Source organism: Equus caballus, chromosome 24 (assembly GCF_041296265.1).
Source record: "Equus caballus isolate H_3958 breed thoroughbred chromosome 24, TB-T2T, whole genome shotgun sequence".
NCBI classification, from domain to species: Eukaryota; Metazoa; Chordata; class Mammalia; order Perissodactyla; family Equidae; genus Equus; species Equus caballus.
The window spans coordinates 54,409,658-54,434,609 of NC_091707.1; the positions used below are offsets into that span (position 1 = coordinate 54,409,658).

The window sequence follows — 24,952 nt, forward strand, 5'->3', positions numbered from 1 at the left end:
CAAACATCAATAAATACAAGAGAGTTGAAATAATATCAAGCATCTTTTCTGATCATAACGCTATTAAACTAGAAATCAACTACAAGAAAAAAGCAGAGAAAGGTGCAAAAATGTGGAGACTAAACAACACGCTTCTCAACAAACAATGGATCATTGAAGAAATTAAAGAAGAAATCAAATATTATCTGGAGACAAATGAAAATGAGAACACGACATACCAAATCATTTGGGATGCAGCAAAAGCAGTCCTAAGAGGGAAATTCATCGCAATACAGGCTCACCTCACTAAACAAGAAAAAGCTCACGTAAGCAACCTCAAACGACACCTAACAGAACTAGAAAAAGAAGAACAAACAAGGCCCAGAGTCAGTAGAAGGAGGGAAATAATAAAAATAAGAGCAGAAATAAACGATATTGAAACAAAAAAGACAATAGAAAGGATCAATGAAACAAAGAGTTGGTTCTTCGAAAGAATTAACAAAATTGACAAACCCCTAGCCAGACTCACCAAGAAAAGAAGAGAGAAATCGCAAATTAATAAAATCAGGAATGACAGAGGAGATATCACAACAGATACCAATGAAATACAAGAGATCATAAGAGAATACTATGAAAAACTATATGCCAACAAATTGAACAACCTGGAAGAAATGGACAAATTCCTAGACTCCTACAATCTCCCCAAACTGAATCAGGAAGAAATGGAGAATCTGAATAGACCAATCACAAGTAAGGAAATAGAAACGGTAATCAAAAACCTCCCCAAAAACAAGAGTCCAGGACCAGACGGCTTCTCTGGAGAATTCTACCAAACATTCAAAGAAGACTTAATACCTATTCTCCTCAAACTGTTCCAGAAAATTGAGAAAGATGGAGAACTCCCTAACACATTCTATGAAGCCAACATCACTCTGATCCCCAAACCTGACAAGGACAACACAAAGAAGGAGAACTACAGGCCGATATCACTGATGAACATAGATGCAAAAATCCTCAACAAAATTTTGGCAAACCGATTACAGCAATACATCAAAAAGATTATACACCATGATCAAGTGGGATTTATACCAGGGACACAGGGATGGTTCAACATCCGCAAGTCAATCAACGTGATACACTACATCAACAAAATGAAAACCAAAAACCACATGATCATCTCAATAGATGCAGAGAAAGCATTCGACAAGATCCAACACCCATTTATGATAAAAACCCTCAGTAAAATGGGTATAGAAGGAAAGTACCTCAACATAATAAAGGCCATATATGATAGACCCACAGCCAACATCATACTCAATGGACAAAAGCTGAAAGCCATCCCTCTGAGGACAGGAACAAGACAAGGGTGCCCACTTTCACCACTCCTATTCAACATAGTTCTGGAGGTGCTGGCCAGAGCAATTCGGCAGGAAAAAGAAATAAAAGGAATCCAAATAGGTAACGAAGAAGTAAAACTCTCGCTGTTTGCAGACGACATGATCTTATACATAGAAAACCCCAAAGAATCCACAGAAAAACTATTAGAAATAATCAACAACTACAGCAAAGTAGCAGGGTATAAAATTAACATGCATAAATCAGTAGCATTTCTATACACTAACAATAAACTAACAGAAAAAGAACTCAAGAACTCTATCCCATTCACAATCGCAACGAAAAGAATAAAATACCTAGGGATAAACTTAACCAAGGAAGTGAAGGATCTATACAATGAAAACTACAAGACTTTCTTGAAAGAAATAGGCGATGACATAAAGAGATGGAAAAACATTCCTTGCACATGGATTGGAAGAATAAACATAGTTAAAATGTCCATACTACCTAAAGCAATATACAGATTCAATGCTATCCCAATCAGAATCCCAAGAACATTCTTCACAGAAATTGAACAAACAATCCTAAAATTCATATGGGGCAACAAAAGACCGCGAATTGCTAAAGCAATCCTGAGCAAGAAAAACAAAGCCGGCGGAATCACAATCCCCGATTTCAAAACATACTACAAAGCTACAGTGATCAAAACAGCATGGTACTGGTACAAAAACAGGTCCACAGATCAATGGAACAGAATTGAAAGCCCAGAGATAAAACCACACATCTATGGACAGCTAATCTTCGACAAAGGAGCAGAGGGCCTACAATGGAGAAAAGAAAGTCTCTTCAACAAATGGTGCTGGGAAAACTGGACAGCCACATGCAAAAGATTGAAAATTGACCATTCTTTTTCACCACACACCAAAATAAACTCAAAATGGATCAAAGACCTAAAGATTAGGCCTGAGACAATAAGTCTTTTGGAAGAGAATATAGGCAGTACACTCTTTGACATCAGTTTCAAAAGAATCTTTTCGGACACTGTAACTCCTCAGTTGAGGGAAACAATAGAAAGAATAAACAAATGGGACTTCATCAGACTAAAGAGCTTCTTCAAGGCAAGGGAAAACAGGATTGAAACAAAAAAACAGCTCACTAATTGGGAAAAAATATTTACAAGCCACTTATCCGACAAAGGGTTAATCTCCATAATATACAAAGAACTCACACTGCTTAACAACAAAAAAACAAACAACCCGATCAAAAAATGGGCAGAGGACATGAACAGACATTTCTCAAAAGAAGATATGAATATGGCCAATAGACACATGAAAAGATGTTCATCATCGCTAATCATCAGGGAAATGCAAATCAAAACTACACTAAGATATCACCTTACCCCCGTTAGATTGGCAAAAACATCCAAAACCAAGAACGACAAATGTTGGAGAGGTTGTGGAGAAAGAGGAACCCTCATACACTGTTGGTGGGAATGCAAACTGGTACAGCCACTATGGAAAACAGTATGGAGATTTCTCAAAAAGTTAAAAATAGAAATACCCTATGACCCAGCCATCCCATTACTGGGTATCTATCCTAAGAACCTGATATCAGATATCTCAAGAGTCCCTTGCACCCCTATGTTCATCGCAGCATTATTTACAATAGCCAAGACGTGGAACCAGCCTACATGCCCAGAAACTGATGATTGGATAAAGAAGATGTGGTATATATACACAATGGAATACTACTCAGCCATAAAAAAAGACGAAATTGGCCCATTCACAACAATGTGGATGGACCTCGAGGGCATTATGTTAAGCGAAATAAGTCAGTCAGAGAAAGACGAACTCTATATGACTCCACTCATAGGTGGAAATTAGTATATTGAGAAGGAGATCTGATCGGTGGTTACCAGGGAAAAGGGGGGGTGGGGGGAGGGTACGGAGGGGGAAGTGGTGTACCCACAACATGACTAACAAAAATGTACAACTGAAATCTCACAAGGTTGTAATCTATCATAACATTAATAAAAAAAAAAAAAGGGAAAAAAAAAAAAAAAAATGAGCCTGGGAGCCGGGTTTCCCATAAAGGGTGGTTCCTCGTAGGTCATGCAGAGAGAGAACAGAGGTGGGGCCTGGACCCGCTTAATTCCCAGGTGGAAGCTCTTTGCTGTGCATTGAGATGGTGCTGAGCACACAGAAGTCTTGAGATAAATACTTGTTGCTTCATGTGCATTTGTTTTTTGGGGTTTTTTTTTCCTATTACTACTAATTTACCTTTTCCTTCCCATTTCTAGGTGATAAAAACAAAATTCAAAAGTTGGTTCAAATGGCATGGACATTTGTAAATGACAGGTACACGTGTTTAAGTGTTGACTTAATTATAGTGTTTTTAAATAGGCAGGGACTTTATGGGTCATTTAATCCAAACCCCTTATTTTATAGCAAGGAAACTGACTTGCCGCAGCTTGAAGAGCCGCTGATGGCAGGGCTGGGGCTAAAGTCCCGGTCGTCTGCTTCCCAGCAGAGGGATGCCCTGCCATGTCACAGCGGTGTAAGAGGCTGAAATCTTAGCACCAGTTTGAAACACAAGTCCAAAACAATGCACAGGAGGATTTGACAACTAAATGCTTAGAACCCGTTTGGTTCTGCACAAATAGACTTCCTTGTAATGGTTGTAGAGCCTTGCTGTTCTTAGAGCCCAGGGATCTAATGAGGTGCTGTGTGGGGAGCAGAATGCATATGAGCAGAGTTGCTGTCATTTGAAGAAACAGTCAGTGGCTAGGATGTCAGCAGCTTGAAGAACAGAAACCATTTTCATTTGTATTTCATGACATGGCAATTTTTGAATGCGCTGGAATTCTGCTTCTTTAAGGGACAAATTAGTAACTATGGTTAAAGTACCTTATTTCAATACCTTTAGAACACTTAAAACTTGCTTCTTTTAAGACTTTATTTGGTCTTATTTAGGGAAGAGTCAGCAAATTGACATTTAGATATGGCACCTAATCTCCATGCACTGGGTTAATCGTAACTGTTTGCTCATGCAAGTCAAGTCACCTCTTTTTCTTGTTGAACTAGTCTCTGCACGACCTTGTCACTGCAGTGGGAGCCAGAGATCATAGCAGTGGCAGTGATGTATCTCGCAGGACGTTTGTGCAAATTTGAAATACAAGAATGGACCTCCAAACCCATGTATAGGAGATGGTGGGAGCAGTTTGTCCAAGATGTCCCTGTGGATGTTCTGGAAGGTACTGGGCATGCTGAGCTTTCTGTAAGGTTGTTCCATATTTAGGTCATTCTTTCCTGTGAACCTGGAGTCCTGAGAATGGCTTTTCCCAAATAGCTGTATGTAAACTATTCTTCAGAAGCATCGTTAATTAAATTCTCTAATAATAATGTTCTCTCTGTCCAAACACATAGTTTTGATGAACTAAAAATATGCCCCAGTGTCGTGCCCAACAACAAAGATGAGGTGAATTGCAAATATGATCCCTGCCTATTGGTCCTTATAGGGGACTCATAGCTGAAAGGGAAATGGGCTGATTTTTTTCCTAGGTAAATTTTACTTTAAACATCAGTTTGTGGTAAATCTAACTGTTGCCTGTCATTTAGACATCTGCCACCAGATCCTGGATCTTTACTCACAAGGCAAACAGCAGATGCCTCATCACACACCGCATCAGCTACACCAGCCCCCATCTCTCCAGGCTACGCCACAAGTGCCACAAGTGCCACAGTCACAGCCCTCGCAAAGCTCTGAAGCGCCCCAGCCCCAGCAGAAGGACTCGCAGCAGTCAGCGCAGCAGCAGCCACCACAGCAAACTCAGCAGCCCAAGAAACCGTCCCCACAACCCAGTCCTCCCCGACAGGCAAAGCGAGCCGTGGTGAGTGGGCCAGTGGGCCCTGGGCAGGGCCGGCTTTCCAGGTGGCTGCGCCTCACCTGAGCATGTTCCTGTTGCTGAGGGATCTCGTGGAACACCAAAACCAGGGGTGATCCACCTGACCCCACCGTCTGACTGCATGCCCGCAGGGAGCCTGAAAACTAATGTGGTCAGAGGAGAGCCTCTGGGAGCCAGGAAGGCTCTGTCCTCCTCTTCCAGGCGCTGCTGCCTGAGTCACCTCCTATAGGTCCCTGAAACCCGTCAGGGTGTCTTTTCTGGGTCGGTACACTGACTGCTGGCATAGGTGTCTTCGGTTCTCTCTGGCTCTCGTGTTTGGTGCCTTAAGTGACATAGAGTATTGGTAAAAGTTCCTCTCCGCTACAGCAGCCCGGGCAGTGGAGGGAGCCATTTGTTGTTCCACAGCCCCCAAAGGAAGCCATGCAGGATAAAAGCACATCAGCAAACACCACTCATGAAATTCAGGACAGTGCATTAGAGGGCCTGAAAGTTGGGGTTGTTCAGAAGTCTCTATTCAGAAAAGTTAGTAGTTCTGTCTGATTTGGAAAAGGGAAAGAGGAAGGAAGCAGAAATGATGATCTGGTAGGTGCCAGGTTTGTCCTGCAACTTCAAGCTAAAACTAATTTTTGTCTGAGGCCATGTTTTGTCGGTACAATTCTGTTAGTGCCTGTAATGCTAATTATAATTCTCTGAGTGCCAAGACCCTCACTACACCCAGTGTCTTAGTTAACAGTTGTGTATTTTCTTTTCTAACAGGTTGTTTCTCCCAAAGAAGAGAACAAAGCAGCAGGTAATTTCCTGTTGTGATGTTTTGTTTTTTAGTTTTGTACGTCCATTTCTTAAAACTGTAAATTCCTGAGTCAACATTGTTTCCTTTCAAATTTAGATTAGCCTTAAAATCTAACCTTAGAACTCATCAAGAACATTACCCTGCCTGCCAGAAGAAGTGCATTTTCTTCTCTGTTTATCCCCTGACTGTATATTTTTAGCTTGTACTCTGACAAAAGGTATCAGAAAGCATTAGTGGCAATAAAAATGTACTCAAGTCACATATATAAAAATGTAATCATGAATGCAGGAGGGCTGTTGCAGCAGTGTTTACTTTTAGAGGTTAGTTAAGCCCACCACAATAAACAGAGTATGGCCCCAGGCAGCTGAATGGTGAGGAGAGAGGGCAGAGTGCCCGGTGGCGGCAGTGCCCAGGGAACCCTGCTTGCGCAGGTCAGGCCTCTTTCAAACACTTTTTTTTCCGTATTTGTAGAGCCTAAAGTTGGTTAATTTGTTTCTATATTGAAAATAAACAGAGTGAGCAAAATCTGAAGGATTGCAGAACAGAAAATGAGAAGTGTTTCTGTGTCAATCAACCCTGTTGTGCTGAGCTCTTTGAAGGCACAGACCATGTTTATTCACTTCTGTTTCTCTGTTGCTTAGTTCCAGGCTAGGAACTCAGTGAATTATTTATTGAACTGTTGTGAGATCTTCAAGTTATAGTAAGACTACATTTTTCTCAGGATCCTTGGGGAATGATGAGTTCAGTGCAAGTGAATTTAGTTTAGCTCCTAATAGTCATACAGTAAGTGTGAGACAGAAAGGAGCGGCTGCACTCCTTGCCATGGGGGAGTACTGTGGAGCTGAGCTGACGTGCCCGCATCTGTGAGAGGCAGAAACAAGCTAGTAAGCAACTGGAGCCAAGGGGGCAGAACCTTTAGGTGGAAGGACGCAAGTGAGCAAAGGAATTGGGAGAAAAAGGAGAGAGGAGTCTTACTGGAATAATCAGAGTTGAAAGGGAGTAGCTTTTGATAGGACTGAAAATGTGGTTGGAACCAAATGACAGAGTCTACCCAGAGGAATGTGGATTTTGTATAGGCAGTGGGAGCCATTGAAGATTGTTGAGCAGGAGAATGGCAAAGACTGAGTTCATTTTAGAGTTTCCCGGCAGCAGTAATAAGACAGATGGTTGGGAATGGGGAGAAGCTTGCAAGTATCTGAGTGAGACCTGGTGGGGGCCAGAAAGGGAGAGTGCAGACATAGCCTGGAGGTAGGAGCTCCACCACAGGCTGTGCAGTATGTGTCACTAGCTGCAGGGGCTGTCAACTGTGCAAAGTGTGGCCAGCTCAAATCACCGTGTGGTTTCCAAGAGTTACTAAGAAAAAAAAATGTAAAAAATTTTAATAATAAATTTTTACATTGATTACATATTGAAATGATCAGGTTTTTAATATATCAGGTTAAATAAAATATTAAAATTAATTTTACCTCTTTTTAACATGGCTGCTAGAAAATGTAAAATTTCAAGTGTGGCTTTCCTTATATTTCTGCCGGACAGCACTGGCCTAGACAGCTTTAGCTTGGCTGGCTGTGGAAGGGACTGGAGATGGGTGCCTGAGGGGAGAGCGGGACAAGTTCCAGGAGACAGAGAGAAGGGTTGTGTGTGACGGGCTGGCTGCTGGGTCTCGGGATGGAATGCAGAAGGCAGGGCCATGGTTTTGGAGAAGAGAGAAGCCAGAGGCGTAGATTTACTGTTCATCCCCCTAGAGAGGGGATTTGGTCTCCAAGGTAGAGGATAAAGGGCGGGGGGCCGCCTGGACCTTGAATTTGGCCTGTGTTTGGGACAGAGGAAAACAAGAAAGTGGTCAGTGACACCAGAGCAGTGTACAAGCCAGAACAAAGTGAGTTCAGGAAGAAAGGGCCAAAACATACAGACAAACAAAAAGGTGGACTTCTTGTCCGATTGTGTGCGCACACTCGCTACCTGTGTAAAGGGAAGATACTGGACTTGGTGGAGCCTGTCTTGGCAACTTAGCGTTGTCACTGTGGATGCTGGGACGTGCAGCCGCTCAACCTTGTAGAGTGGGCTGTCTGACCCACCCCACGTGGTCCTGACTACTTTGCTTTTCCATCGGCTCCCTGGCCTCCAGATCTCTCCTGGCGCCAGTTAATGTGCTGCTTCTGACGTGCTGCCAACTGGGAGTAAATATTTGTGAGAGAGAAAATAAACCTAAACTGTGCCTAAATAAAAATAAAAAGGTAGGGGTTCCTCCTGTGAGCCCTCAGGGCTCGGTGACAAGACCCTGCTGCTGGGGGCCTTTGTGTTCTGTCTACTGGTGAGGCCTCCCCGTAGAGACCACTAGTAAGTGAGGCGGCCCTCCGCTGCTCCCCGTCGGTGGAAGGGCTTGTCTTAAGTGGCCAGTGAGGAAATGCGGCAGGTGTGGAAAATGGGCTGACTGTAAGAGGCTAGGGGGTGGTTTTTAGTTTTGAAGGGGGGCTGGAGGGCAGGGAGTGTGTTTGATTTGTTTTGTCCTTTTAAAAGGATTAGTGCATAACGGTGTAGCTGAAGCTTTCCTCAGGTTCCCTTAAAGCTTTGGTCATATCTGCTCTTTTTCCTGAACTGTGCATTTTTTGTTTCTTCTGTCTGACGTGTTTATTCACATGGAGAGGTATGAATCTACTACTACCTTAAGTCTGCTTTTTCTTTTTAGAACCACCACCACCTAAAATTCCCAAAATTGAGACCACTCACCCTCCATTGCCTCCAGCCCACCCACCTCCAGGTAAGTGTCTGCTGAAGGCAGCTGGGGAATGCCAGCTTTTCCCTCTGCTCTTCTGAAGGGCAGGCTGGGGAAAGCCGGGGGAAAGCTTATGGGAGGGAGACTTTGTAGGTGAGATTTAAGAAGGTAATCTCCAAGGATCTTTCAAAAATTGTTTTTTAACAAACCAGATATTTTGAGGATGTTGTAAATTCTAGGTATATCTGAGTGTTCTCTGACCTCTCAGATCCAGAAGTGCTGAACTACCCAGGATAAACAAATTTAGAATCAGTTTTAGAAAAACAAGGCCCTGACAGTTTATGAACATTTATCCAGATCTGGGCAGGATTGCCATAGAGCTTAGCCTCCAGTCTCTCTTGCCTCTGCTTCCTGTTGGCAGGCTATCCTCTCAGTGCAGTTTGAAGAATAAGCGGTTACTCACAGAGTCACAGGGAGAATAAATTAGAGAAGGGAAAGTTCTCAGCAGGCACACAGTGACCCGGGAAGCTTCCTGGACATCATTAAGTAGAGGAGAGAGGTTGTAAAGAATATATCATTCTTCCCCTGTGGCAACATTTTGTAAGATAAAGCCTTAAGCTGGAGAAGGCAGGAGTTATGTTTGTTTTCTAAAGGATGGTAGATATTCCAGAGACTTCTCGGAACCTCTGGCGGCGTCACCTCTTTTCAGTCAGCTGCACTGACCACTGGTCGGCGCCTGCAGCTGACCCTTAGGTTCACGGCACGGTGTGCCTGCAGCACGCCTGCTGCCAATGAAGTTTCTTTCTGTTTATACTCAGTCACGGTAGTCTGTAAGCTTGGCGAAAACAGGCATCTTTTCCACTTTGGGACAAATCCCACAATCCCCAGTTCCATGTGAAGTTTGCTTTCAGAGACGCCTGCAGTTGGTCATTGAGTATTTATGGAGCGTCTCCTCGGCAAGCACGAGTGCCCCGCTCCTGTGCCCTGCGGCCCATCACCAGCCAAGGAGAGCTGTGGTGCCCTTGGGGAGCCCAGGCTGGGGAGGGGTGCTTCTTCAGAAGCAGGAGCCCCACGGAGTCGGGGAGCTCCCTCTGAGGGCATCAGGCCGGCCCCTGGAGCCAGCTGGGCTGCTAGAAGGGCTGGAGGTGGTGGGGGGGCAGAGCCTGGCAACCAGGGGGCCTGAGGTGGAAGCAAAGGGGCCGATGGGCCAGGGCGGCAGGGGCTCAGTCCAGAGAGTCCTGTCACTATTTTGTAGATGTCTGGAAGATGGGGAGACAGAAGGAAAGATCAGAGAAGGCGCAGGAGTCCGTGGTGTTGGGGGGAAGAAAGGAGCTAGAACCACAGTTCCTGAGAGGCACGGGCGGCAGAAAGAGGCGTTTAGATCCCCAGGGATGTTTCAGAGGGTGGCGTGCGGTGGTCGGATGTCGGGAGTGAGTGTGGAGAGAGGGAGTGCAGGTGCTGAGGAGAGACCCCTGGTCCCAAGTTCAGTCACAGAGGACAGGACAGAGGCACTGGGGACTTGAGGAGGCAACAGAGTTGCGTGTTACAAGAGGTGATTTCTTGAAGATGGAAGAGCCCCTCTGTGGACTCAGGCAGCAGTGGAGGGACACACAGGAGGAACTCAGGGTGGGGGCACTTTTCTGCACAGGCCTTGGCTTCATACTTTGTGTCCTCTGGTCAGCTTCTAGAACCAAAGGGCCCTGGCCCTGGCCCTGCCCTGGAGCCCAAGCAGTGTTGCCACAGGCGTGTCTGCCCTTCTGACTTGGTGGGGTGGGAGTGCTGGTTAGCACAGGCGGGCCCCGGAGACCCGTCTGGTGCTAAAGGATGTCCTAGCTGACCTGAAGTTCTGCTTACCCTCACTTTGGTGAGAACAGTGAGGGAACAGCTGATGCCACAGCGCCGTGGAGGTGGAAAAGCAGTGGGCTTGTGGCTGTGTTCCAGTGCCCCAGCCTCACTACTGCCTGTGGCAACCCTGGCCGTCACGTGTCTGTGTCTGTACACTCAGGACTGCATGGAGCTCTAGGGGCCACACGAGAGATACTGGGGCCTGAAAGCCTCTTCGTGGCCCTCCCTTCCTTTCCTGTGTTCTCTGGAGCCAGAAGTCTTGCCCCTATGATTTGTCTTTGACTTCTGGGCCACCTCAGGAATGGACACACTTTCTCAGTGTTTGGCTACCCTGGTGGGGGGTTCCGCTGTCCGACCGTGAGTGAGGAGGGCGATTCCCAGGTAGGATCCTGTGGGATGAGGCTCTGGCAGAGGGCGTGTGAGGGCTGTGGCTGGGCAGCGCGGACGAGCTCAGCACAGGCAGGTCTCAGGAGCGCGCTCTGACAGGAGGCAGTGAGATTTCTTCTCGCTTCTTGAGTAGAAGAGAACCCGAATGGTCACTTTGGTGGCTACATGGTGAATGTCAGAGACTTGTCCATTACTCTTCTCAGTGCCACCTCGTTCATTTGACTGACTCTCAGGCTTTCTGCTAAACACCAGTGCCACAGACTGTAGTGTGATGTGGCCCCGGCCCTGGGCTCACAGCCTCTGGAGACAGCAACAGGCAGAAAGAAGGGGCCCCACACTTGTTCTTACTAGGACGGGGGGCTGGGAGCCTGGGGTGGGAGGGGGCTCTTTGCCCTGCAGGGACTGTCTGTGGCTAGTGTGGTTAGGACTGAGGGAGGGAGACCCAGGGGAGCTGGCAGTGGCCTGAAGGCCTGTGTGAATCAGCTGATGGCATCAGGACACTGGCCTGGTCCTGTGCTATCAGGCCACAAAGGTGACAGCTACTCACTGCTCCTCTGTGAAGATGGCCTTGGGGGAACACAGCAGCCTGCCAGTGCTGTAATGGGGCCAGGAATCCCGAGGGTGGCCGTGAGAACTGCTGTGTGGGGCTCCTGGCTCAGGCCGTCCACACGCCAAGGCAGTCAGCGGATATGCGCCTGCACAGGCAGCCCTGGGAGTGCCGTGGGGGCCGTCCCAGCACCGGGCAGTGACTTCTCTCTCCTTTGCAGACCGGAAGCCCCCGCTCGCAACTGCCTTAGGGGAGGCCGAGCCACCGGGCCCTGTGGATGCCAGTGATCTCCCCAAAGTCCAGATTCCTCCTCCAGCCCACCCAGCCCCGGTGCACCAGCCACCGCCGCTGCCACACCGGCCACCACCACCGCCCCCCTCCAGCTACATTACCGGGATGTCCACCACCAGCTCCTACATGTCCGGAGAGGGCTACCAGAGCCTGCAGTCCATGATGAAGACCGAGGGCCCCTCCTACGGCACCCTGCCCCCAGCCTATGGCCCACCAGCTCACCTTCCCTACCACCCACACGTCTACCCCCCCAACCCGCCCCCACCGCCTGTGCCCCCACCTCCTGCCTCCTTCCCCCCACCTGCCATTCCTCCCCCTACTCCCAGCTACCCCCCACCTCCACCCACCTACAACCCCAACTTCCCGCCCCCACCCCCTCGCCTGCCCCCCACCCACGCAGTCCCACCTCACCCTCCTCCAGGCCTGGGCCTGCCGCCAGCTAGTTACCCACCTCCAGCTGTCCCCCCTGGAGGACAGCCACCTGTGCCCCCACCCATCCCCCCACCTGGCATGCCTCCAGTTGGGGGGCTGGGGCGGGCAGCCTGGATGAGATAACGTGACCTTTTTGTTTCCCTTTGTTTTTTTAACAAAAGTTTTTCTAATCAACTTGAAGAGTAGTTTAAGTGTGTGAGCAGCAGGATACCTTATATATGCTAGACAGTTGCACTATGGGAAGAAACGGACTGAACCCCGTGAGATGAAATTGGGGCGGTCCTCCATGCCTGGAGAATGGGGACAGCGGTTTTCAGTGTAGCCTAGGAATCCAACTGTGTCCTTGGTTTCAGCTGGTGTCGTCTGAGAGTCCTGCACTGAGTTACTTTGTACTAGTGAAAATGTTAACCAGCCATATTGGCTCAATAAATAGCTTCAGTAAGGAGTGAATTTCCTTCTAGAAGTCAGTGCCTATTTTTCCTGGAAACTCAATTTTAAATAGTCCTGTTCCATCTGAAGTCAAGCTGTTGTCATCGCTTTCATTCCATGATGTTCTCTTCCATGACCCCCAGCAGGTCAGATGTGCCACTTTTTTCATTTAGAGATGTTTACCTCCTTTGTATTAAAGTTCCTTTGAAGGGGTTGCCTTGTTGGATGGCCTTTTTCTTTTTCCTCCAGGGAGAAGGGGAGAAATGTGCTTGGAAAGTAATGTATGTTTACAATGATTTACAAATTCCTGTACATAGAGATATATTTTTTAAGTATGAATGTAACAACATACTGTGAATTGCATCTTGGTTACAAACAAGACTCCTTCAGTCAGTTATCCAAATAAAATCGGTTCTGAAACGGCCCCTTTGTTCTGGGCAGAAAGCAGCCCCAGGGTTTGAAGTCCAGCAGCCAACCTCCCTGGCCCCGTGGGCCCGAGCAGTGGGCACTCGAGGAGCACTGCCCAGGAGAGGCCTGCTGGCCGGCCCTGCTGCCAGCCTGATCTAACCCCTCGTCTCTCAGGGCAGCACCTCGGGGGGCCTGCCCTCAGGCCAGGCTACCACGTCGTGGGCCTGCGTTGACCTGCTCTGAACGATCGGTTGAGTTCCCACTGCTCTGGAACCAGCAGATGGACCTGCATCGAGCGCAGTTCCTAGGTTAGACAAAGGTTTGGGTTTGAAAGCCTTTCTGTTTCTGGCTTGGGAGGAGACAGAGGCCACGAGAGTAGCGCTGGTGGTCTCCCCTGTCCACCCTGAGGGGCCGGGGCTTGCTGTCTAGGGGAGGGGCTTCGCATCAGGCTGTCCCTCCCTCTGAGGTGCTCCCAAGGGCCGTGGCCCTCTGCCCGCGACAAAGAAGGACTGCGCACACGCCGCGGAGGCTTGCAAAGAGCCTTTATTTATCTAGCGCAAAGTAGACACTATCACAATTCTCTGTTACTCCTTTTACTAAAATAGTTCAAATCAATGTTTTTACCACACTATCAAAAAGTTCTATTTCTTTTTCTCTTCTCAAATCAAAGTGGTTCGATAGAAGGTAGAAACGGGCACAGGAGTCCCAGCTCTGCCCGGAGCCGGGGAGGGGCTGGCCCGTTCTCACGGCGTCACGTTCTACAGAAAATAGAGCATGGCTGCCGGCCGGGGACAGGAACCAGACGTTCCAGCCCGTTTCCAGAAAGCAGCACAAATACTTCCCCCCACATTATGAAAAATATACACCTCTACCGCTCTGCAGTCATGCATTTACTTTGTATCTTTAAAAAAAAAAATCAGTAGTATGTTGTTTCCTCTCAAGTTTTCAAGGAAAAAAAATGAAAGGTCACTTTCTTCTCTTTAAACACTGATGTGTAGCTAATAACTTTTGGATAAAAATGTGCCACCCTAAAAAATGTGCTCAGCAGATTCCGATTCCAGGATGGTCTTGGCCACCTGAGGTGAGGCTGGAAGGGTGGCCTCGGTCACAGTGGGAACTGAAGCCACAGTACAGGTGTCACACTGGGCTTCAGGCTCTAGAATCAGTTTGTGAGACAGAGAGGGACCTTTATGAAAGGACGCCAAGTTCGGCAACACCCCACCCCGACCACGTGCTTCCAGCCCTAAGGCTCCGGCGGGGAGGAGGGTCGCCCCATGTCCCCCTACGTACACTAGCACACTAACAGTGGCAGAGCTGGGAATCGCCCTGAGCTGGCCTCCGGCTCCCCCTGTGGTGAGGCCCCTGGGACCCTCCCCCGCCTGTGGGCTCCTGCTGAATTGCCTGCTGTCCCCGGGTGTGGGGTCAGGGAGAGGGCTGCTGGCTTTTTTTTTAACAGGTTATTACGTTAGGGAGATGACTGTCCCAGGTACAGTTCTGTCCTAGACAGCCATCCCGTGCAGCGTTGGTGAAAGGGTGGGAAGGAGGCGTCTGCACCTGGCTTGTGCCACCTCCACGGCAGGCAGGAGGGTTCTTGGGCCAGAAGTGCTCCACCTGGACACCCCCGCAGCGTGAGGGACAGTCACTCCCCTGCAGAGGGGCAAGGGCCCTTCAAGGCTGTTCTTCCCGGGGACAGTCTGCAGGAGGTTTGCAGATACCAGGAGCGCTTACTTATTGCTTATTTTCAGGGGTGGCCAAGCCAACCCAACCCAGCCATGATGAATGGGCTCCGAGACTTGGCTCCCACCCAAAATGGACCCACACCCCCTTGGGGCTGCTCTGTGGTTCTCTGGACTCCAAGACCCAGAGGGGGCCTCTGCCCTCACTGCCCACTTGAGCAAGAATTGCCCAGTACCATGACCAAGGATGTTCACCAGCTCCAAGTGCACACCCCTAGTGACAGGGAGCTCACCACCTGACCTGATGGTAAGCTCCTTCCAGAAAGAGCCCAGAGCTCCCTGTAATACCCAGGGCAAGAGGAACAAGCCTGTCACCTACTTAGCACCCCTGGGTACGATGAGGGCCACGAGCCTTTCGCCTGAGAGTGTACAACGCAGCGGTGCCAATGGCGAACCGCAGGAACTGCTCAGAGTCCCCACTGGGGAGAGGGACAGGGTGGCCCCTTCCACCCCCATGCCTGGGCCCCATCCCTCACATGGGCCTGGACAAGGCCCGCCTGATGTGAAGGCACCTCTCTGGGCTCTTCAAGTGCTTGCTGCATGCAGTGCTCAGTACCACGGGAAGAGTGATGAAGTCCGAGGCTGGGTGAGGAACTGGACAAACATGAGTGGACACCAGGACTGGTTATGACAGCATTAATGGTGACCATACCTCCTTCCAGGGTCTGGGATCTCATTTGTAATGTGCCACAGATCACTTATCCCCCTGGGCCTCATGTTCCCGCCACACACAGAAACTGACCTATGGCACTTTACAGTTTGTACATGGTCATTTACACTGATGGTCTCATTATCCCCAGAGCCCTGCAAGGAGGGCATTCTGCTGCCCATTCTACAGTGGAGGACACTGAGGCTCAGAGAGGGGAGGTGACCGTCCGCCCGCGATGAGGCAGCAGAACTCGCTGGGGCCCCAGCTCCGCCCAGCCCACGCGGCCCGCGGCCTCTCCAGCAGGCGGACCCCTTCCGTGTGTGTGCTGTGAACGAGGGCACAGGCCGACAGAGCTGATGGCCTCAAATGGTGAGCACAGCTGAACGAACCACTGAGGCCATATTTTTCCACCAGGGGCCTATAGAGGCTGAGTGACTTGCTGAAGGTCACACAGCAAATTAAAGCCAGAGCCAGGTCAGGCTCCTTCCAAGGAGGGCAGAATTCTTGTCATCTGAGGCCATGCAGCTCTGTCCACAGTGACCTAGGATGGGGCCACTGCAGCTGGCCAGAGGTGCAGCCATGGCCCAGTGCTACCCATCTGGAGAGAAAGAGCATGTGGCTCAGCCCAGAGACTCTCCACAGGGCCTTCCTACGTTCCTGGCCCAGCCTGGGAACCACAGAATTGGGGATGCTGCAGGCACTGGGCAGGAGGGACCCAAAGACAGGGCACCACCTGGCACAGGGCAAGGGGACATTGCAGAGAGTTTGCGGCGGGGGGGGGGGGGGGGGCATCAACTCTAAAAACAAGCAGCAGCTGGCCACAGAGGGGCTGGCACAGAGGCCACAGGAAGGGCCTCAGAGCCTCCAGCCAGCCATGGACACGGTGAGTTTCCTTGTGCATCTTTCAGGGGCCCCAGTGCTTGGTGAGCCAGCGTTCAGGCCACAGCAGGTGGGCGAGAAGTAGGGCCCCTGCATCAGGGCCAGCTGCCAGTGGCCTCTGTCCAGTGCCGGTGGCAGCTAGGGGGGTGGAGGGCTTGAGGAGGTGCCCCTCCATCAAAGCTGGGCACAGCCTGGGCTGGTTCCCGGGCCTCTCACCAGTGGGGCCCAGAGCGCCAGCCCCAGAGCAGGAACGAGGCTCCAGGCCGCTCTGCCGCGCGGGGAACAGTCAGCAGCTTCTTATCTTCCCAGTTTGCTGGTGTGTGAGAGGCGGGGGATGGAGGCCCGACCGTTGATGCGTTGGACCCACGGCAGCCGGGCCACAGTGGGCGGCGTCCTATGTACAATTCACCACAGAAAAAGACGGCGCGAGGGCCTGCCCATGTCTGGGCTCTGCGGGCAGGGCCAGTCCACATCCATGGAGGAACAGCCCTACAAAGGCCCCTTGAACTGGTTCCCAGACAGGTGCTGCCGGATGGAGGGCTTGGAGCTGGCGGCATCTCCCAGTTTTCTCCAGACCACCTGTGGGGAGGGGCGAGACATAAGTGGAGCGCCCACCCCAAGCCCACCCACTGGCCTGTCCACACACCCTGCCTCATAGCTCTTCAAAAGCGCCCATGTCCCCAGACCCACGGGGCCAGGAAGGGAAACAGGCCGCATGAGGCCTGGAGACACTCAGATCAAGTCTGCATGTCTACCCTCACCACCATGCCTGCCATCCTGAGCAGGTCACCGCGGGGGTGCAGGCTCGGCTCGCAGCTGTCCAGTGGGGCCCACAGGCCTAGGAGGGGGGTTCAAAACACCCTACCCCCAGAGAGGCCCGGTTCAGCCCCTGTGGGCCACCCTTCCCTACTGGCTCCTGTCAGGGTCCAAAGAGATGACACGTATTGGCCAGGTGGGTCTCCCTCCCAGGCGGACTCAGAGGCAGCCCACCTTCTAGAAGCAAAGGCAGCCCCAGCCTTGCAGGCCCACAGAGCAGAGGGTCCTGCCTGCACCTCCAGTCTGAGCACCACCTGTGCGGCCAGCAGCCACCAGGGCCACCAGCAAGCTGGGAAGCTGGAGCCAGACATGGGGGACCAGGGACGAACAAGACCAGAGATGAGGGACCCCGTTTTCTGTGAGGGGAGGAGTGCGGTGAAGATAGGCCAGGGCTCCCCGGGCCCCAGCGCCTCCTCTCAGCCCTCCCACAAGGCAAGGTTGCGGCCACACTCCCAGGTCAGGCCCAGGACACCTCCCTTGCACCCAGGCCCCAGCCCCGCCCCGGGAAGCGCCTCACGTTGCACATCTCGCGGACGATGGCCTTCTCCTTCTCGCTCAGGTCCTCCTCACAGCTGTCCTGGAGCTGCCGGTCCAAGTTCTCGTGCACCTCCAGGACCTGCAGGGAACAGGTCCCAGGGTAGGGGCAGAGGCCACCAGGCAAGTCACCCTGAGCCTCAGCTTCTCCTGCTGCAGACAGAAGCTGAGGACCCAGCCACTGGGTTCCAGGACGAGGGGCATGGAGAGACCGAGGGGCAGGTTGTCCTTCCTCGCTCTGCGTCCTCTCCCCTCACCCTAGTGATGCTGTGGACGCCACCCGAGGGAAGCAGTGCCCCCATGCACTGGGGCAGAGCTGAGCACCGGTCCACCTGAGAGCAGGGCAGGCAGGGCAGGCGGGGGCCACACTCACACCAGTGGCCTCCAACCCAGATTACTGGGCACAGGACTCGAGGACAACACAGGCTTGCGCACGTAGGGTGTGTGGGTGTGTGTATCACAGTCACAGCCCACACAGGTACAAGTGTGCCGTGTCTGTGCAGACGTGCCCCAGGCCCCTGTGCCTGTGTGCTTGCGTCCATGCACACGTGTGTGGTATCCATGGTGCACAGACAGGTGGGGAGATGAGGGGTGCAGCAGGGGGACAGGCTCCAGGAGTGCGAGCTGTCCCAGGGGAAACGAGCACGTCGTCGGGACCTGCACCCGGAAGCCCTGAGAGGGAGGCAGCTGCCCGTGGAGGAGAGGCTGGGCTGGGAGCCCTGAGCTTCCGTCCCAGCCCCAGACCTGCCCCTCACTCTCTGACCCTGGGGGAGAGCCCACTCACACTCTTCCTCCCCCATGCCTCAGTTTCCCCAGCTTCAGGGATGGCAGACAGGAGGTGCACTTGCTATGGCCACCCAACACCTCTAAATCGCCCCCCTAGTGTGCCAGGCAGTGACGGCCACCCAGTCCCCCACAGAGAGATGACAGCCCCCAGGCTCAGAAAGGGCAAAGGTGGGGTCAGAGGTCCCATGGTCCCAAAGTGCACCAGGGATCCAGGACTTCTGGGGGAGCGGGAACTGGCCCTCACCTTCATGGCATGCACCACAGCCTCGGGCTTCTGTCCTGCAGAGCTGTAGCCGGCAGGGGGCGAGGACAGCTCGGGGACGGGGCAGGCTGGGCCCTGCGGGAGGAAACCACACGCCTCAGCTCACCCTGGCCGGCTCCCAGGCGGCGGCCACAGCTGTGACCAGCAGCCCGGAGAGGTCCCTGACCCTGTGGGGCCAGGGCCCAGGTGGAGGAAATGGGGAGAGGAGGAGGGGGGTGAGGACTGGGCCAGGGCATGGGGGCAGCACCCAGACCCCAGCCACGTCCCGCAGGCTCCTCTAAAGAACCCACGTGGAACATCTGCTATCTGTTTTTCAGATCACCTGGGGACACGTGGATGGCTGGAACTGACCCCAGGCCGCCTGACTTCAAAGCCCCCCACACCCCACCCAGAACTCCCAGAGCTGGCAATCTCATCCAGCCCCGAGCGCTGCCTCCCAGCCCTGTCCGGCCACCTGGGCGACGCCACCTCATTTGGCAAACACTCCGGCTGGCACCAGGTACCCGGCTCCCACATCAGCCTGGGGGCAGGAGACGAGGCCACAGGAGGAGGGGATCCAGCCTCTCGCTCCTCACATGCCTGTGTCATAGGCCGAGTGTCCGCCCAGTGCCCCTCAGCTTCTCCCCCACAAGGGTCACTGGGCCCCGTGGCTGTGGGGCAGGGTGCAGGGTTTCTGTCTCAGGCTGCAAGGAGGGACCCTGGCTGGACTTGAGATTCAGAGCCCCACAGAGGAGCTCACAGACAAGGAAGCCTCCCAGATGGAGCCCCCGGGGCTCATAGGAGCCAGGAGGTCAGACTCGGGGGGCTCGGCTGATGGGGCCATCGCCCTGGAATCCTGCCCAGCCAAACCTCAGTGCGGGCACCCTGAGGGCCCAGAACCTTCTGCCACCAGCAGCCAACCCCCCTGTACTCACCCACCTGCCTGGCCTGGACCTGCTCCTGGCCCCACATGTGGCCTTGGGGCCTGGGAAAGCTGGGCTTGGGCAAGGCTCTGCAGGCTGTGACCTGTGCCTTGGTTTCCTCGTCTGACAACAGAGTGGGTCCCTGTGTCCCAGGGTGTGTGCAGAGCCCTGGATGCTGCCTAATGTGTTTTCTACCACCAGCTTCCAGTGCCCTGGCCAGGTCTGTCATGGTGAGGAACCAAATGGGGATTGGCGGGGGGGAGGGGGGTGGTGGCTTCTGAAGGGACAGGAGACAGGTGGAAGGCGGGCCACACACAGGTGCGCAACCTGAGGCAGAAGGCTGCACTCCCCCATCGGCCAGCAGGGGGCGACAGCCACACACATACAGCCCTGGATGGCCCTGGCACCTCCCGCCTCTCGTCCTGTCTATACCTGGGGCTCCCAGAACCGCCTGCTCCATAAGGGGGCTGGTCCCTGCTCCAGGGGGATGATTCCTGGAGCAACGGCAGGAGGGAAGCCAGGAGTCACCAGGGTAGGCTGAGGACTCCAGCGACTTTCCTGGCCCGCTCACCGCCAATGAGTGTGGCTGCGGGGTCCTGTGAATGAAGCTGCCACTAGACAAATACCATGTATAAGGAGCAACTGAACGCAGTCAGGACCGTTACCTCCAGGGCGCCCCCAAGCACAGCACACCCCTGAAGGCCCCGCAGCTGCGGTGGGGAGGACCACAGGCTGGACCAGCCCAATGACACCTCCCGCTTCCTAAGCGTCCACTTGGAGCAGCACGACCCACGGAATGTTCATCACAACCCTCTGGGCAGACACGACATTTTACATCCCCATTTTACAGATGACTCACCCAAGGCTATAAAAATGGGGCTGAGCCTCAAACCCGGGTCTGTGGGGCTCCAGAGCTGGTGCAAAAGTGGGGAGATCAGTGTCTACCCCAAAGAATGGAAAACATCCATCCCCACAAATCCCTGTCCAGGAATGCTCACAGGAGCCCTATTCTCAACAGGGGAAAAACTGGCAACAACCCACATGTATAGCCACTGACGACCAGACAGCACAATGCGGTGGATCCGCACGGGAGAGGCTATGCGACAAGGAAAAGGAATGAAATACTGATGCACACAAGACGTGGGTGAACCTTCAAAACTCCATGCCGAGTGAAGGCAGCCGGTCACGAAGGACCACAGATTATACGATTCCATGAATGCGAAAGGACCAGAACAGCAAATCTAGAAAATCTAGAAAGTACGTCAGCGGTTGCCTGGGGCTGGGAGGAGGGGGGATGGGAAGGGAATGCTAATGGGTACGGGATTTCTTCTTGGGATGATAAAAATGTTCCCCTGTGACGATTGCACAAATATCTGAAGATACTAAAAACCACCGAATTGTATGCTTAAAAATAAAGTCAATGGACAAAAAAAAGTGGGGAGTCCAGCTCCCCCGAGGGGCCTGGCAAAAACTTGATCCTCCACTCAGGAGGCTGCTCACCACAAACCCCCACCCCCGCTCCACTGACAGGCGGCCAGGTGGGCAGGGAGGGGGTCCCCACTGCAGAGTCACCTGTCTCACCTCGGGACCCTCTGACGTGCGGACCTGCGGGTAGCCGTACAGAAGATTGCGCACAGGGTGGAAGGCCTGTGCCCTGGCAGGATCAGCACAGAGGGTCCCCCAACACACAAGTCATCACTCTCCCCATGGCCCCGTGTGCCTGACACGAGCTCTGGGACCCGGCGAGGGCTCGGTGCCACATGAGTGCCCCCAGAAGCCAGGCCTCTGAGCCTCCACCTCGGCCCCCCACCCCTCCACGGCCACTCCAGCAGCCTTTCTGGCTGCCCCTCCTACCAGACACCCCAACCCTCTCCAGCCACCCCAGGGACCTGCCCCCAGCCTCAGGGAGCCTCACGCCAGCCCCTGGCCCCCAGGCCCAGGTTGGCCTGGCACCAGCACATGCTAGCCATGCGACCCTGTCCCCTGGGCCTCGGCTTCCTTCCTTCTGAAGTGGGGTGACAGCCCCTGGTGTGCAGAGCGGTCTAGAGGACAAAAGGAGGTGAGGCACAAGCAACCCCTCCCAAAGCCTCCTCCAGGAAGCCTTCCAGAACGTTCACTCCCTCTGACAGCGTGGATCTGCCCTGTCGAGGCCTCCGAGGCCCAGCCTGTGGGGCATTCTCTCTGGAGAGGCCTCGGGGGAGCAAGACCCCTCTGCTACATCCTGTAAGCCTGGCACATCACAGGAGCCAGCTGGGTTTGCACAGCACTTCACCGTTTGCAGATCGCCAAGAGGGCTTCAGCACACAGCACTCCATAGCTGTTAGCCGTCAGGCTTCCCCCGATGCTCAGAAGGCACGGAGGAGTGGAGGACCAGCCCCCGTGGGGCATCACCGGCTTGCCAGAGCCCTTCCTCACGAAGCAACTGGAGCCTCGTTCAGCCAGGGCCTCCTGGATAAACGTTTGGATCGTGTGCTGTCGGCAGGCTTTGCCGCCCACGCAGCATCAGCAACCACGTTCCTGCAGAAGGTGTGAGGGCCTCCAAAGAGGATCAGCAGAGCGCTCGGCCGGCAGCGGTGGTGGCACCAGCGCAGGGAGGCCTCAAGGAGACACCCTGAGGTCGTCCTTGCTGGGGGTGGAAGAGAGACAGCAGGGCCAGGACCCCGGCTGAGACGCCAGGCCCACCTGCCCCCCTGGCAGAGTGGCCTCGGGCTAGCCCCTCTCCTGTCTGTTCCATGGGGACAGTCAGGGTCCCCGCCATGCTGGGGGGCCCTGGTGCGTGGAGAGCCCCCTGCACGCACGGCCCGCAGCCGACACTCAGTAACCACTGGTGTTCTTGTCACAACCTTCTACAGGGCTCACAGGGGCAGCGCCTCCTGCACAGTGGTTTTCACTATCTTCACAGATCTGTGCCATCATCACAAGAGAACGCTCTCGTCAGCCCCACAGGAAACCCCGTCCACTCCACAGCCCCTCCCCGTGCCCCGTCCTCCAGCCCCTGGCAGCCACCAACGGACCTTCTGCTTCTGTAGATCTGTGCTTCCTTTTTTTTTCATTTATTTTTTTATTGAGTTAATGATAGGTTACAATCTTGTGAAATTTCAGTTGTACATTATTGCCTGTCAGTCGTGTTGTAGGTGCACCCCTTCACCCTTTCTGCCCACCCCCCACCCCACCTTTCCCCTGGTAGACACTAATCTGTTCTCTTTGTCCACATATTTAAATATCCTCATATGAGTGGAGTCATACAGAGATTGTCCTTCTCTATCTGGCTTATTTCACTTAACATAATTCCCTCAAGGTCCATCCATGTTGTTGCAAATGGAACGATTTTCTTCTTTTTTCTGGCTGAGTAGTATTCCATTGTATATATACACCACATCTTCTTTATCCAATCATCTGTTGATGGGCACTTAGGTTGCTTCCATGTCTTGGCTATTGTAAATAATGCTGCAATGAACATTGGGGTGCATAGGACTTTTGGAATTCTGACTTCAAGCTCTTTGGATAGATACCCAGTAGTGGGATAGCTGGATGTAGATCCGTGCTTTCTACACACAAAATGTCACACAGGGATGACAGGCACACTGACCCCAGGGAGCAGGCCCGAGCTAGGCCTCCACTTCCCGGACAGCTCGCCCCGTGCTGGCCCTCCCGTTCCCAGACAGGGTGGGTCAGAGCCCAGCATGACCCCAGAGGCCCTCTGTCGGTAATTTAAGGATACAGTCCTGCACAGATAAACACCGCAGGCCCCACCCCAAGCTCCAGCCCCAGCTGGGCATCCTCTCCCCAGCCTGTCCGAGGAGTGGCACAGGCTGACGAGCTGCACAGAGGGACAGCAGTGGGGCCTGGGCAGCTGCTTCGGGGTCCCCGGACACAGCCCCGAACTGCCGGCCACGTCACCCTGAGCCAGGCCTCCCCCTCTAATGGCCACACTTGGCCCTCACGGGGCTCCAAGGGTCAGGAGCCCAGGCGCCTTCACGGGAGGGTGGGGGGAGAAGGGAGGAATGAGGAAGGCCACTCAGGCCGTGAGCCCCAGCCTTGACTGCTGCCCTCGCCTGATCAGGAAGCAGCTCGGGCAGAAGGTGAGGGTCTCAGTCCAGGCCCAGGCACGGGCCCCCAGCAGGTCAGCAGCCAGTCCGAGCCTTTCCCCTCCCCCGGAACGTGGACCAAGGATTCAGAGGAGGCGCCGGCTCCACACGGGAACAGCGGGTGCTCGGGGGAGGGGCACTCACGTTCTGCAGGGAATCCTGGTAGGAGGGTGGCAGGGACGCAAGCTGGGACTCCGAGTGGTACGGGGAGAAGCCCTTCCGCAGCGTCCGGAACTCTCCGGAGCCCGCCTGCTGCAGGGGAAGACGAGGAGAGGTTAGAGGGGAGGGGCCTGGCTGGGTGGACCAAGGACCGCTGCTCCCCTGGCTGGACGCGATGCTCCTGCCCATCCTCCATCCTCCGGGTGGCTCTGCTCCCTGCACCTGCTTGGAGGCCCCACCCACATACACCCCTCCCCTCCTACCCCGGGGTCCTCACTGCCATGAGCATCCCTTTACATCCATCACCCCGCGCAGGTGCCACTGCACCAGTCCAGGGGCTTCGCTTTTCTCCGTGCGGTCTGCTTCATAAACGCTTGTTGAACAGCTGAATAAACAGATGAGCAAGGAGTGGACGAGTGCGGGGCTCTTCCACCCTTGACCCTCGTTCCTCTGCTCCAGCATCCCCCGCACCCCTGGCCTGCGTCCTGCGTCCATGGGAAAGTCCCCTGGCCTCCCGCGGGTGCTGGCGCCCCCTACAGCGTGAGCCCACCACAGCGCTCAGCTCAGGCTGCCCGATAGCCTACACCATCAGACAGGAGCTCCCAAATGTGGCCGTGAGGTTAAGTTCATGCACTATGCTTCAGCAGCCCGGGTTCCGCCGGTTCCGATCTTGGCGCAGACACGGCACGGCTCATCAAGCCATGCTGAGGCAGCGTCCCATATAGAAGAACTAGGATGACTTACAACTAGGATATACAACTATGTACTGGGGGTTTTGGGGAGAAAAAAGTAAAAATAAAAAAAGAGGAAGATTGGCAACAGATGTTGTTAGCTCAGGGACAATCTTCCTCCCCAAAAAGAAAAAGCAGCAGCAGCTGGCCTTTTGGGCCCCTATGTCACTCGGACTCTGGGGTGGCATGTCTGGCCCAAACACCCTTTTCTACTTCAAAGGAGCCAAGGGAACCCTGTTGGGTAGATAAAATGCAGCGGAATGTCCATCGATCAGCAGGCTGTTGAGTTTCCCAAACAAATCCTGGAGGGGAGGAGGCCACCCAGGGCAGGAGCCAGGCAGGCAGGG

The 24,952-nt window shown here is 53.3% G+C and overlaps 2 protein-coding genes across 10 annotated transcripts in view; one reads left to right on the forward strand and one right to left on the reverse strand.

The window, feature by feature from the left end:
* CCNK (cyclin K) overlaps positions 1-12,869 on the forward strand; it is a 33,707-nt gene extending 20,838 nt beyond the window's left edge. For both annotated transcript variants that reach the window (XM_070249252.1, XM_023628367.2), the window contains exons 7-12: positions 3,614-3,671; positions 4,398-4,567; positions 4,932-5,203; positions 5,975-6,008; positions 8,698-8,769; positions 11,724-12,869. In XM_070249252.1, the coding sequence (XP_070105353.1) occupies positions 3,614-3,671; positions 4,398-4,567; positions 4,932-5,203; positions 5,975-6,008; positions 8,698-8,769; positions 11,724-12,349 (1,232 nt within the window). In that variant the 3' untranslated portion in view covers positions 12,350-12,869. The remainder of the gene's footprint in view (positions 1-3,613; positions 3,672-4,397; positions 4,568-4,931; positions 5,204-5,974; positions 6,009-8,697; positions 8,770-11,723) is intronic.
* Positions 12,870-13,588: 719 nt separating this feature from the next.
* Positions 13,589-24,952, reverse strand: part of CCDC85C (coiled-coil domain containing 85C) — an 80,381-nt gene continuing 69,017 nt past the window's right edge. For 4 of the 8 annotated variants that reach the window (XM_070249257.1, XM_001917168.5, XM_070249253.1 and 1 more), the window contains 4 exons: positions 23,860-23,967; positions 18,708-18,800; positions 17,661-17,759; positions 13,589-16,906 (listed from right to left, as the gene is read on the reverse strand). In XM_070249257.1, the coding sequence (XP_070105358.1) occupies positions 16,817-16,906; positions 17,661-17,759; positions 18,708-18,800; positions 23,860-23,967 (390 nt within the window). In that variant the 3' untranslated portion in view covers positions 13,589-16,816. Of the gene's footprint in view, positions 16,907-17,660; positions 17,760-18,707; positions 18,801-22,693; positions 23,075-23,859; positions 23,968-24,952 lie in introns of those variants that run through there. The other 4 variants (XM_070249259.1, XM_070249256.1, XM_070249258.1 and 1 more) reach the window with 2 other exon arrangements.